Source organism: Malus domestica, chromosome 10 (genome assembly GCF_042453785.1).
Source record: "Malus domestica chromosome 10, GDT2T_hap1".
NCBI classification, from domain to species: Eukaryota; Viridiplantae; Streptophyta; class Magnoliopsida; order Rosales; family Rosaceae; genus Malus; species Malus domestica.
In genome coordinates this window covers 36,182,665-36,195,691 of record NC_091670.1, presented here as the reverse complement: position 1 = coordinate 36,195,691, position 13,027 = coordinate 36,182,665, and the positions used below count along the sequence as shown (strand labels likewise).

Genomic DNA, 13,027 nt, shown 5'->3' with positions numbered 1-13,027 from the left:
TTCGAAGAAAGTGAGAACAATGGATGGGAAAGCTTATTTCAGCTGGATCCCTCAAATGGAAGACGACCCATAAATGATTTTCCCCTTTTGCATGTTCTCCCGTGGGTCATCTGTCTGCAGCATCATCTTTTTCTCGGAGTCCAAAACCCGAGTTTGAACTGGGTTATTCTGAACCGGTTTATTGGGTACCAGATTCTTGAAAGGAGGTCCTAGAGAAGCCCAGAGTTGCAGGAGGTCCCTAGCGAACTCCGGCAGGTTCCAAACCACGAAGCTGCTGTTGGTGGAGCTCCAGGATACGATCAGGTTGGTAATCGGGTCGTCCACCATGTCGTACGTCTTGCTCAGGAAAGGCAGGCTGCCAAGGCGGCTCCCCTTCTAATTGCTGAAACGAGAGGCTTCGAATTCGAAGAGGTCAAATCATTAACCAATCTGCTTGCCTCTGCAACCTTCTGATTCGAAAGCGTAGATGCCGCAGAGCCAGGCATGAGGGCATTCTCGAAAATGTAAGTGTTCTTAACGAGAACCGGAAGCAGCGAGAGAGCCACCACCCTGGCGGCGGAGAAAACGATACTGAAGAAGAAACTGTGGGAGATGAGGAAAATCCCCAGCCATACGATTGGTTTTCGTTTGGGTTTAGCTCCGGCGGCGGTCTCGCTCCCACTCTCCACCATTTGTTCTCAGAGTGGATTTGAAATCCGATGGCGGTTGGGATCGGCTATTTCTGTTAGGGGAAGTGTGAAATATGCCTTATTCCTCTCCCTTGCTTGCTGTGCTGAAACTCTGTTCCTCAACAACCTCTTAAGCTGCTTGCTTTCCTTGTCTGCTGGATTTCTTCCAAACACATTAAACTCACTACTCGGTTTAAGAACACAAGCGGAGAGAGGCGGAGAACCCGATTGAACTCAGTCTCTTTAGTGGATGACTGAAGAGTGGAGGCCATGAAGATTTTGGGAGATCTGAGATTGTGGGACTTGGCAGTGAGGTTGTGAAACAAGAAGGTCAGCATTGAATTCAGACTCAGAGCCATCGGTTCTTTCTCTCTCTCTAAGCTTTCTTTCTCTCTCTCTCTCTCGAGCTTTCCGCTTTCATGAATCTCAGAGAAGTGCTAATTACAAGAGTTGGTTTCAAGTTATGTGACGTGAGGCTCTTACTGGGAGAGAAAAAGAAAGCAACACGACGAGAGAATGAGAGAGGACAGCCGCAACCAAACGAGGAAATGTTTTCTTTGGGTTTGCAAATTGGTTTTTGTGTGCGACTGACTGAGAGAGGAGGTGGCTCCGTGGGTTTTCTGGAAAGCCTTGGGTTGGTTTTTGCAGATTCACGATGGAGGTGAAAAAATGAAAGAGAACCGACACAGCTTTTTGTATCGTTTCCCACAGACGGCGCCAAATGTTGATGCACAAAACCGGAAGGGTATCGGAACAACGTAAATCCGACCGTGAATCTGCAAGAAAGTAAAGAACACAAGATGTATAGTGGTTCACCCCAATGTTTGGGCTACGTCCACACTGATGTTGATATTGTTTCATTCTGAATGGCGAATATACAAGAAGGCTAGTGGCAATGCGCTCTTTAGCCTATTTTCTGTGTGCTCTCCTCCCATGGCCTAAAACTTGGCCTCTGTATGTGAGGATGAGAGCTTTGTAATGTGAAAGTGAAGCTTGAGGATTGTGAGGGTGATGAGGCCCTTTTATAGAATAAGGGCTCCTTACTTATTACATATTTGCCCCTTCATTTATTACATAATTACATTTGAGTCTCCCGAGTATTTATACGAGATCTAAATACGAATGCCCTAAGTATGGTACAAACACATATAACTGTGGTTAAAAAGTATATCGCTTTTGCATGTTTTATAGGTGAACTCATAGGTAAGCAGTTTTATTGTTGACTAAAACTTCGGGAATTGATCTAACTTGAATGTATAATTGAGCTTATGCATTTTAATGATTAAATTCATAAATATCTCGACCACATATGAATTTAATATCGTATTGTCTTTTAGCCTCTATATTGGTATCTGTGGCAAAAAAATGGGTACCTCCATGAGGAAATTTTGTAGATTGATGAATATTTTTAATCTGGATATTTATTAGATACTAGAAATTATAAATCTATTCGTTTTGAATAATCAACATTATTTACAATGTCTTGGGCGTATGAGTAACAGAAAAAAAAGGGTCATGATAGCTGAATAGTAGTAATACTAATTAGTAAATAACTTGTGCATGCATGATGTTTGCTTATAATCAAGTGGCATGAAGGGACATGTGTATGTTTCATGCATGACTTGGAATAGTATTAGTCGTCGGGAGATTTTGCATCAATTTGTTTTTGTTTTTAATACGTATATATTAAGTTCTATTTTAATGGGATTGCTCACCACCCCTAAGTTGTGATAATGCCTTTATTTATCGTTGTTATGTGAGTTCAATTAAAGTTTGAGATTGTGTTTATCCACTACATACATTTCGATTTTTTTTTAAGTCAAGCGATAGCATTAGTAAGTTAGATGTTTGCATGATGTTTGCTTATAACCAAGTGGCATGAAGGGACAAATGTGTGTGTTTCATGCATATTTCGACAAAAAAAAAAAAAAACTATCAACGGTTAAAAATATTCATTAATTTACCAAAAGTTATCATGGACGTACCCATTTTTCTACCACATATAGGAATATAGAGTCTAGAAGATTCTCATTTAATTAAAACATACCAAACTCATTAAACACTATAACCAAAAGCTCATTTAATTGAAAAGGAAAAGGAATCAATACGTAAAAATTGAACCAATCGATTGAACACATACCAATTATTAAGCTAATTAATGCTCTAGAAATTTAGAGATGTCAAATGATGAAGAAAAGGAAGAGGAAGATGTTTTGATGACTACAAAGGAGTAGATGGGGTGCAGAATGACAACCATGGGAGATGGAAGGATTTTTTAAAGAGAGAGAAGGAGATTTGCTCCATGAAGATGATGGACTGGTTAGGGTTTTATTTTTTATGGGTGTAAAAAGAAGTTTGATTGAGTTGAGTTTTGATAAGTAATGGCTGTTTTGGAAATAACGTTGGGTGTAAAGAGATAATGATAGATAAATCAAATACAATATGGGTATAAAAAAATAAGCTGGATGTTGAGATACAAAATATGGGTTCAAATAAAATTTCCGTCATTTAAATACTTTTGTGAGGGCTACATAGTCTGTGTATTTTGAGTAAAAACAGGAAAGAAAAGATAGATGGTGGAGCAAGAACTTATCAACGTTTTATTGGTTTCTGAAAAAATGAAATTGAAGATATTGTTTTCTTGTTTTTCTAGAAACGTATAGAAGGTTGATAAGGTCTTTGTTACGATCTAACTTTTCCTTGTTTTTAATCTTAAAACATAGACTTACACCGTTCTTAGACAGATTTTTTAGTGTGATCGGAATACGGGATGATACATCACTTGTCACTATACTAATGGTGTGATATGTGTATTAAAAAGTTAATAACTTAAAAAATAAAATTTTCACCACTTGCATAAAAATACTTGATATACCCCTCATGTTTCAGTAACAATGAAAAATTTCTCCTGACATTAAGAAGTTTAATAGATCATTACTTTAGTCTAAAGTAAGAAATCCAATTGCACTGTTCACCTGAACAGTGAATTTGGCCGGATTTCATTTTATTTTGCAAAATTGCCACCGCCTGTTCTTTTGATATATTTACGTCTATGCCACCATGTAAATTTGATATATTTACACCTGTTCTTTTGATATATTCACATCGTGGTTCTTCCAACTTGAATCAAGGGGCAAAGACACTATCTTACAGCCCTACAGAAAATGCTGCTTTGATATGTTCAGATATGGAAGGGGGGTCTTATGAACTATACGTTATACCCAAAGATAGCTTTGGTCGGGGTGATACTGCGCAGGAGGCAAAAAGAGGAATCGGAGGCCCAGCTGTGTTCGCGGCTCGAAATAGGTTTGCAGTGCTTGAAAAGAGCACCAAGTTATAGTTAAAAATCTGAAAAATGAGATTTTCAGGAAGAGTGCCCTACCTATTGTTGCTGATGCAATATTTGTTGTGCGGAAACGTCAAATATGAAACCAATAAACTACAACGGCAAAATATGATAAGACAAATAATCCAAATGACACAAGGATTTATACTGGTTCGGCGTAAGCTTACGTCCAGTTCCGATACGGCGGGGAAATTCCACTAATATCAAAAGGAGATTACAAATAGAGTTCAACACTCAAACCCAAATCTCACATACACCCAATAGCTTTCACTCATACAAAGAACAAATGGAGAAGAAGAAACACATACCAAATCCTTCTCTCCCAAAAGCCACAAAATGTAGCAATATATCTTTGAATGAATGATTGCACAAATGGAGAACAGTAAAACAGCAGCACTTTGTTTTCTTCTCTATCGGCTGCTCTCTGTTTTCTGCTATCTGCTGCCGCTGAGTTTATGCTCTCTTTTTTTACCAAAAGGCATGAATTGCCTTATATAAGGCTGGTGCCTTTTAATTAAACCCTAGCTGCCATGTGGCTTTCAAATGGGTAACAAAAGGCCAAACCTATTTGGGCTTGAGACAAAAAACTAAAGGCCCAAGAAGTATTGAGCCACAAAATCCAACAATCTCCACCTTGGCGAAATTCTCGAAAGCAACACAGAGTCGACTCAACAATCATCATAAGCACCCAAAATACGAACTAGAGACAACGGAAGCTAAATCAAATTCCACAAGCTCTCGGTACTCATAATGATCTCCACCTCGACTCAAATTGTACCAAAGCCAACAAAAGTAGACCATTTCTCTACCGTCGTCTCCAAATTTGCAAACCATAAGTGCCTTGATCAAAACAAAAGGTGATTCAAACGAAGAACTGAAATTCTTCAATATCACCAACAAAAGATCAAGCACACCATACCAAAGTTGGACACACAACGAACTCCACCTGCTCATAAACACCATGGTCTTAAACTGCACCAATAGACTCATTCACATAGCATGGCACATTCTCCAAGTCAAAACTGATTACAAATTTGGCAACAAGGTCTCACATACCACAACAAAAAATATGCCTTTCACTCAAGTTTACCATCATCACATGAGCACCAACAGGTCAACCAAAATTTCAAATTCAAATAATCAGCTAAAGATCCAAAATCATACCTCAACTGGAGTCTTCAAGAAAACTAATTGCAGATGATGGAGACCAACAGACCAAATAGCAATGGTAAACAAATCCAACCAAATGTCCATAGACCAAACAAAGTTAGAAAGCATATAACTTGCCTTCTACAAGAGGGTTCCACACAAATGTTCTGCAGTGCATGTGGTGTCTCCAAAATAGTGTGGTGTCTCACTATCCAAACTTGCAGAACTTAACAAATTGGCCCTCACTGAATTCAACTTTACCAAAAAAAAGCAAAACCATACCAATATCCAAAACAATAAAAACACCGATGAAGAGCAACTGACATAACACAAACATACATAGAGGCTACTAAGCAACTTTCTCAAATCATAACAAAGAATCCTTACAAAATCTTAAATCTCCATATGTAGCAAAGAGATTTAAGAGTACCCACAACACCAGATTCCCTTTCTTCTTTTTTTCTTTTTTTTTTATTTTTTTTATTTCAAATCTGGTGTAGCCAACTGTCATCATAGAACAAAGTCGAAGTCGTCATCGACGACATTCGCACTCACACCAACATTATCTTTCAGTTTTGGGCAATCAACTTTCCAATGCCCTTCCTTGCGACAATAGTTGCATGTGTTGTTTCTGGTCTTAGACTTCGATCTCAAATTTCCTTTATTACTACCTGAACCATATTCCCTATCTCTGCCTCTTGCTATAAAAGCCTCAGAATGAGAATCATTCAAATTTCCAAATACTTTGTTCTTTAACTCTCTTGAATTCAAAGCGGCTTTTACATTCTCCATACAAATATAATCTCTCCCATATAACAAAGTTTCAACAAAATTCGCATACGAAGGAGGTAAAGAACACAACAAAATCAAAGATTGATCCTCATCATCAATTTTATTATCCATACTTTTCAAATCCATAATAACCTTATTAAACTCATCAAGATGGTTTTGAATAGGTGTACCTTCAGTCATACGGAGAGTGTACAAACGTTGCTTCAAATACAAACGATTGGTGAGGGATTTGGTCATGTATATACTCTCCAACTTAAGCCACAAACCAGCTGCAGTAGTTTCATTTTCCATCTCACGAAGAACTTCATCAGATAGTGATAACATAATTGCACTATATGCTCGATTCAAAGTGTCTTCTTTTTCTTCAGCAGACCAATCTTGTGGCAAGGCCTCCACACCCTGTAGCGCCTTAAGCAACCCTTGTTGAACTAGCACAGCTCGCATCTTAACCCGCCACAGGCTAAAATCATTTCTCCCATTGAATTTTTCAATATCATATTTCACCGACATATTCGAAGGTTTCATAGACATATTAGTACAAAGCCCCAAGTCGAAACCCAGAGCTCTGATACCACTTGTTGTGCGGAAGCGTCAAATATGAAACCAATAAACTACAACGGCAAAATATGATAAGACAAATAATCCAAATGACACAAGGATTTATACTGGTTCGGCGTAAACCTACGTCCAGTTCCGAGACGGCGGAGAAATTCCACTAATATCAAAAGGAGATTACAAATAGAGTTAAAACTCAATTTGTAATTTCCATTTTGATATTAGTGGAATTTCCTCGCCGTCTCGAAACTGGACGTAGGCTTATGCCGAACCAGTATAAATCCTTGTGTCATTTGGATTGCTTGTCTTGTCATATTTTGCTGTTGTAGCTTATTGGTTTCATATTTGATGCTTCCGCACAACAATATTTTATGCTGGAACTGGAAACTTGCTGTGCAGGGCAGAGGACAGAGTCATTATTTTTGACCTGCAGCAGAGAACTATTGTTGGGGAGCTTCAAACTCCTTTCGTAAGGTATATTGTTTGGTCAAATGACATGGAGAGCATTGCTTTACCGAGCAAACATTCAATTGTGATAGCAAATAAGAAGCTAGTGCATTAGTGTAAAGAGTGGAGCTTGGGATGACAATGGCGTCTTCATATATACAACCTTGAACCACATCAAATACTGCCTTCCTAATGGGGATAGTGGAATCATCAGGACCCTCGACGTTCCCGTATATATAACAAAAGTGTATGGAAACACCATACATTGCTTGGATCGAGATGGGAAGAACTGTGCCATTGTTGTTGATGCAACAGAATATGTTTTCAAGTTATCCTTACTGAAGAAGAGGTATGACCAGGTTATGAGCATGATAAGGAGTTCTGAGCTCTGTGGCCAGGCCATGATTGCATATCTACAGCAGAAAGGTTTCCCTGAGGTTGCCCTTCATTTTGTGAAGGATGAGAGGACTCGCTTCAACTTGGCACTAGGGAGCGGGAACATCCAGATTGCTGTTGCTTCTGCCAAGGAAATTGATGAGAAAGATCACTGGTATCGATTGGGAGTGGAGGCCCTTCGTCAGGGTAATGCAAATTCATGGGCTCCATGATATTGCCGAACGTTTGGCGGCTGAACTGGGAGATAATGTTCCTGTTTTACCCAAGGTGAAATCTCCGTCTCTTTTGTTACCACCAATGCCAATCATCTGCGGAGGAGATTGGCCCTTGTTGAGGGTCATGAGAGGAATATTTGAGGGTGGTCTTGATAATGTGGGCAAGAATATTGAGGAAGATTATGAAGAGGCTGCAGATGCTGATTGGGGAGAGGAGTTGGATCTTGTTGACGTGGACAATATTCCAAATGGAGACATCAGTGCAGTGCTGGATGCGATCTTGAACTTCCACCTGAGATTGATACTCCAAAAACTGCCAGCAATGCCCGTTCTTCTGTGTTTGTTGCCCCAACTCCAGGTATGCCTGTAAGCCAAACCTGGTCCCAGAAATCATCTCTTGTTGCTGAACATGCTACTGCTGGGAATTTCGATATTGCAATGCGTTTGTTGAGCAGGGAGCTGGGTGTAAAGAACTTTGATCCCTTGAGACAATTATTTCTCGATTTACACATGGGCAGTCATATGTATCTACATGCCTTCTCGGCAGCTCATGTGCTCACCGTGGCCATTGAGAGGGGATGGAGTGAATCAGCTACACCTAAAGTTAGGGGTCCTCCTGCTCTTGTATTTAAATTCTCAGAGCTAGAAGAGAAGCTTAAGGCGGGTTACAAGGCCACAACGCAAGGGAAATTTGCTGATGCTTTACGTCTTCTCCTTGGTATTCTGTATACTATTCCTCTGATCGTAGTTGATTCAAAGAGAGAGGTTGATGAAGTAAAAGAATTAATTATCATTGTAAAGGAGTATGTTCTAGGTTTGAAGATGGAGATTAAGAGGAAGGAACTTAAAGGCGATCCGGTTCGCCAACAGGAGCTAGCTGCTTACTTCACCCACTGCAACCTTCAGATGCCTCACTTGAGACTTGCATTACTAAATGCCATGAGTGTTTGCTATAAGGCTGGTAATCTCAACACGGCAGCTAACTTTGCCAGGCGACTTTTGGAAACCAACCCCACCATTGAAAACCATGCAAAGACTGCAAGACAAATCCTGCAAGCTGCCGAAAAGAACATGACTGATGCAACCCAGCTAAACTATGATTTCAGAAACCCATTTGTCGTTTGTGGGGCAACATACTTGCCTATTTACCGTGGACAGAAGGATGTGTCATGCCCATACTGCAGTTCTCGGTTTGTTCCGGACCAGGAAGGGAAGCTCTGTTCTTTTGTGATCTTTCAGTGGTTGGATCAGATGCATCTGGTTTGCTCTGTTCTCCTACCCAGATAAGATGATCTCCTGCTGCTCAAGTGGGAGCAATTTTTCCAACCTTCAAGTCCGACAACGGTTATGTTAGTTTTATCATCTCCTTGAGCAGGGTTTCTATGTTAAAGAACGCAATTTGATTAGGTTGTGTGCTTCTCTTGTATTTCTATTTCAAATTTTATTTCAAGGTACGTGATCATGATTTCGCTGTAATGAACAGGTTGAGCATTTTGGTCTAGGTGATTCTTGTGACTTTTGAAAATAAACAAATTAGATTGAGTTGGTAGATTATCAATCCGAGAAATATCAATCTGCCTGGATTTGTAACTTTGAAACCTCATATATTGTAGACACCATTTTCGTGTTAAAACTCGTTTTTGAATTCCATCCGAGAAATATCAATCTGCCTGGATTTTGAATATGTTGTGTTTGGAATGTATTTCATTTCTTGTGTGCCTGAGTAACTTTCTGCCAATTATATTCACATCTTGGTGTATGATTGGCATGGAGGTGGAGGAGTGCAAGTACGCCAGTGCTCCGGCAGTTTCTGCTGCGATCTTCAGTCGTAACTCCCGTGAAAGCGTTGATTCTTTGCTCTTTATGCTATGAAGATGATCAAAGAGTTCTCCTGCTGATGAAGCTTCACCACATTTGGGTTGAAGCTCCGATTTTCGACTTTTCTAGGGCAACCACTGCCTTAAGTTCTTCTGCTCTCATGGTGGTAGTCTGTGGCCTTCTCAAGTCCTTCTGCTGTAAAGATTGTTGTTGTCTCCATCGATCCCTCCTCGTTGACTCGCGAGTCGTTGTTGTAACAACAAGCCACCATTTCCTTTGAAATACTTTGGTACCAGATAATTAAAAAAAAACACTTAGAAAGCCAAGGAAAAAAAAAGTTCACTTTTGCACGCACTTACCTATTACTTCACCGACTTTAGTAGTTGATATACGGGGATTTTTTTTTCTTTCTATAACTTTATTTTTTGAAATATTTCTCACTACCATATTAACAATTAATTATCATATACACTAATTAAGTACGGAATGTCATAAGCATGTAACTCGGGATCTTCCAAACTCATACTTATTTTGAAGAAGAAATTAGCTATAGTTTTTGGGTGTTGGGCCACTTCTTACGTGCAAAAGTTGGGATCTCCACCACCTAATGCTCTGATACATACCCTAAATAAAAACATGTCAAAATGATGAATAATAGTATTTTATTTTATACAAGCGATACTTTACTTTCAACTAAATCTAAACTACAGCAAAAGAAAAATTCAAACTCGAGGGTACAGAGGAAGCACATTGGCTCTAGCTAATGCGGCTACACTTACAGTCTGTGATGAAAAATAACACTATTTCACTATGGCTAGAATGATAAACAATGTTGAGTTGATTATATGAAGCAGTGAATTATCTTCCATCATCATGTGGAATTAACATCTGGATCTGCATGCTGTCATACCCAATAGTTGTAGTAGTACTAGGACCACAATTAGCTCTAACATCCACAGGATAAGCATCTGAGTTACCTGGCCCAAGTAAGCACTCAGTCTCTTCTGAACAAATTTCAGCTTTTCCCCATGGATGCTTTTCTGTAATTCTCATTCCTTACAGCTCCATGGCAACTTCTTTCATTGTTGGCATGTCCTCCCCTTTTAACCTTACACATCTTTTTGCCAGATTGGCCACTGTTTTTATTGTCTCGATGTTTCTCTCGTTGAGTATGTCATCATCGAGAATTTCATTCAGGCGATCCTCCTTCATTAAACAAACAAAGAAATTTGCTAGGTTTCTCTCTTGCTCAGGCCTGTCAAAAGCAAGTGCCACTTTGCTTGTTAGTAGCTCCATAAGGACAACTCCAAAGCTATAGACGTCACTCTTATCTGTTAGTTGATTCGTGAGGAAGTATTCAGGGTCTAAGTATCCGAATGTTCCCTGCACTAAAGTTGTAAGTTGGGCTTGATCAAGAGGAATCAATCGTGAAGCTCCAAAGTCAGACACTTTTGCAATGTAATTTTCATCTAACAGTATATTTGTCGCTTTCACATCTCGATGTATGATTTGCATCAGAGCTGAGGAGTGTAAGTATGCTAGTGCTCCAGCAGTTTCAGCTGCTATCTTGAGTCGTAATTCTAATGAAAATGATGATCCTTTCCTCTTTTTGCCATGTATGTGCTCAAAGAGAGTGCCGTGAGCGACAAACTCGTAAACTAGTAGAGGAACTTCTAACTCCAAACAACAACCCAATAACCTCACCACATTTCTATGGTTGATTTGAGAAAGAACAATCAACTCATTGACAAACTGCTCCTTCTGCGTTGGGACACAAATTTTAGACTTTTTTATGGCAACCACTTTATTGTTATCTGCTGCTAATATTCCTTTGTAAACTATTCCATAGCCTCCTTCACCAAGGATTCTACTTTCATGGTAATTGTTTGTTGCCTTCTCAAGTTCTTCTGCCGTGAAAATTTTTGTTGTCTCCACAGAGCCTCCTTGACTAGCAATTTTTTGTTGTAACAATAAGCCACCATTTTCTTTAAAGTATTTTGCTTTGAGTTTGAGGAACTTTCTTCTTTGCATTCCCCAATATATCCAAGAAGCACTTAGTAAAAGCAAGAAGCCTCCACTGGCACCTGCAAAGATGACTCTCCATATGTTATTGACACATATGTAAGTAATCTCTAGGCAAGACATACTCTCCATATGTTATTGACAAGGTGTCGATGTTAATTTTGATATCATGTCAAAAACAAAGTGTACGTATTGATTCGATTGGTACATTATTGACAATATTGATTAAAAACCTATCTTCCAGAGAACACTTCTGATATAAGTATGTGTGAAAGTTTTGGATCTAAAAGTGGGTAAAGTAAATAAAATTTGAGTGCAATTGTTCAAAGATAAATAGGAAGTTTTGAATTTTAGACTAGGACTATATGATATGACATGTAAATAATAAATTAACAACCTAAAGTAAGAGATTTGCAGCTGAGTTAGTTAAGAACATTCATCTTTAAATCCAGAGGCGATGTAAAAACAAGCGCCTAAAGAAAAAATTACAGTAAAACTAACAAATGCATACCTAGTGAAATAATAAGCGGGAGACTGAGCTTTGCTCGACCATTGTCCGCTCGACCATTGTCCTTGATGCAACTTTTTTCATCCGGATCGTATATGTACCCTTTCGGACATAGACAAGAATGACCTCCCGCTTTATTTATGCAGGTTCCATTACCGCAGGAGTCTGGAGCCTTGCACTCATCAATATCTGAACAGCAAAAGAATGAATTAAATCCATGAAGGGTGAAAATTAAATTCCACTATTGAGACTTTTTGTTAACAACTCGCTACTAAAAAAATGTTAAAGGAAACAGTTCATGAACCCACAGATTTGACAATCCACGGAAAATTTAGTAATTGGGTACAATTACTATTAGCTTGTGGACATTATATCTTCACCGAGCAACAGCATCCGTGGCTAATTGGTGACTACTTTGGCATCATCAGCTAAGCTTACATATTATTTTAATGATAAGGGTCATTTTGATTCTGATCTCTAGTCAACCTAATTGTTATATTAAAACCTTGTTTATTTAAATATTTTGATTGAGATTCCTAGCATTATTTAAGGGATTTAACATTTGCTTCTATGCATTCATTATCCCACAAATTATGAAATTTAAACAAATTCAAATCATATATTTTCAATATAATAATTACTTAAAAATTAATAATAGAGTAATATTGTTCTTCACATAGTTCTAACAAAAAAAATTAATGGAGGTAATTCTTAGTATATTTTAATAAATAACTATCGATATATTTTAAAACATAAAATAAATACATGTAATTAGCATGAGTACATTCACCAAAAGAAATATGGGTCCATATTAAATTAAAAATATGGTATATATTAAAATTTAAAATTATGGGTATAAATTAAAACTAAAAAGAATATTGGTATAAATTTAAAAAAAGGGTAAAAATTAAAAATAAAAATGTATGAAAAATACTAAAAAGATATTTTGGAAGTGGTTCATAAGTTTTTTATTTTTAAAATTGACATATGATGACATGTAAATAATTTAATATTCAAAAATTGACATGGACAAAAGTCAAATGATCTTGATCAAAAATGAAAAATAAAAGTTTCAATTAATGAGAAAGAAAAATGAGAAATGAAATCCTAA

General features: G+C 38.1%; 1 protein-coding gene and 1 pseudogene across 1 annotated transcript; one reads left to right on the top strand and one right to left on the bottom strand.

Moving 5' to 3' along the window:
- The first annotated feature begins 6,859 nt into the window (after window positions 1-6,859).
- Window positions 6,860-9,122, top strand: LOC114827466 (coatomer subunit alpha-2-like; annotated as a pseudogene).
- A 909-nt stretch (window positions 9,123-10,031) lies between these two features.
- Window positions 10,032-11,540, bottom strand: LOC108171771 (wall-associated receptor kinase 5-like). Its single transcript, XM_017328378.2, has one exon. The coding sequence runs from the start codon at window positions 11,538-11,540 to the stop codon at window positions 10,443-10,445; it is 1,098 nt and encodes a 365-aa protein (XP_017183867.2). The 3' UTR covers window positions 10,032-10,442.
- Between the last annotated feature and the right edge of the window lie 1,487 nt (window positions 11,541-13,027).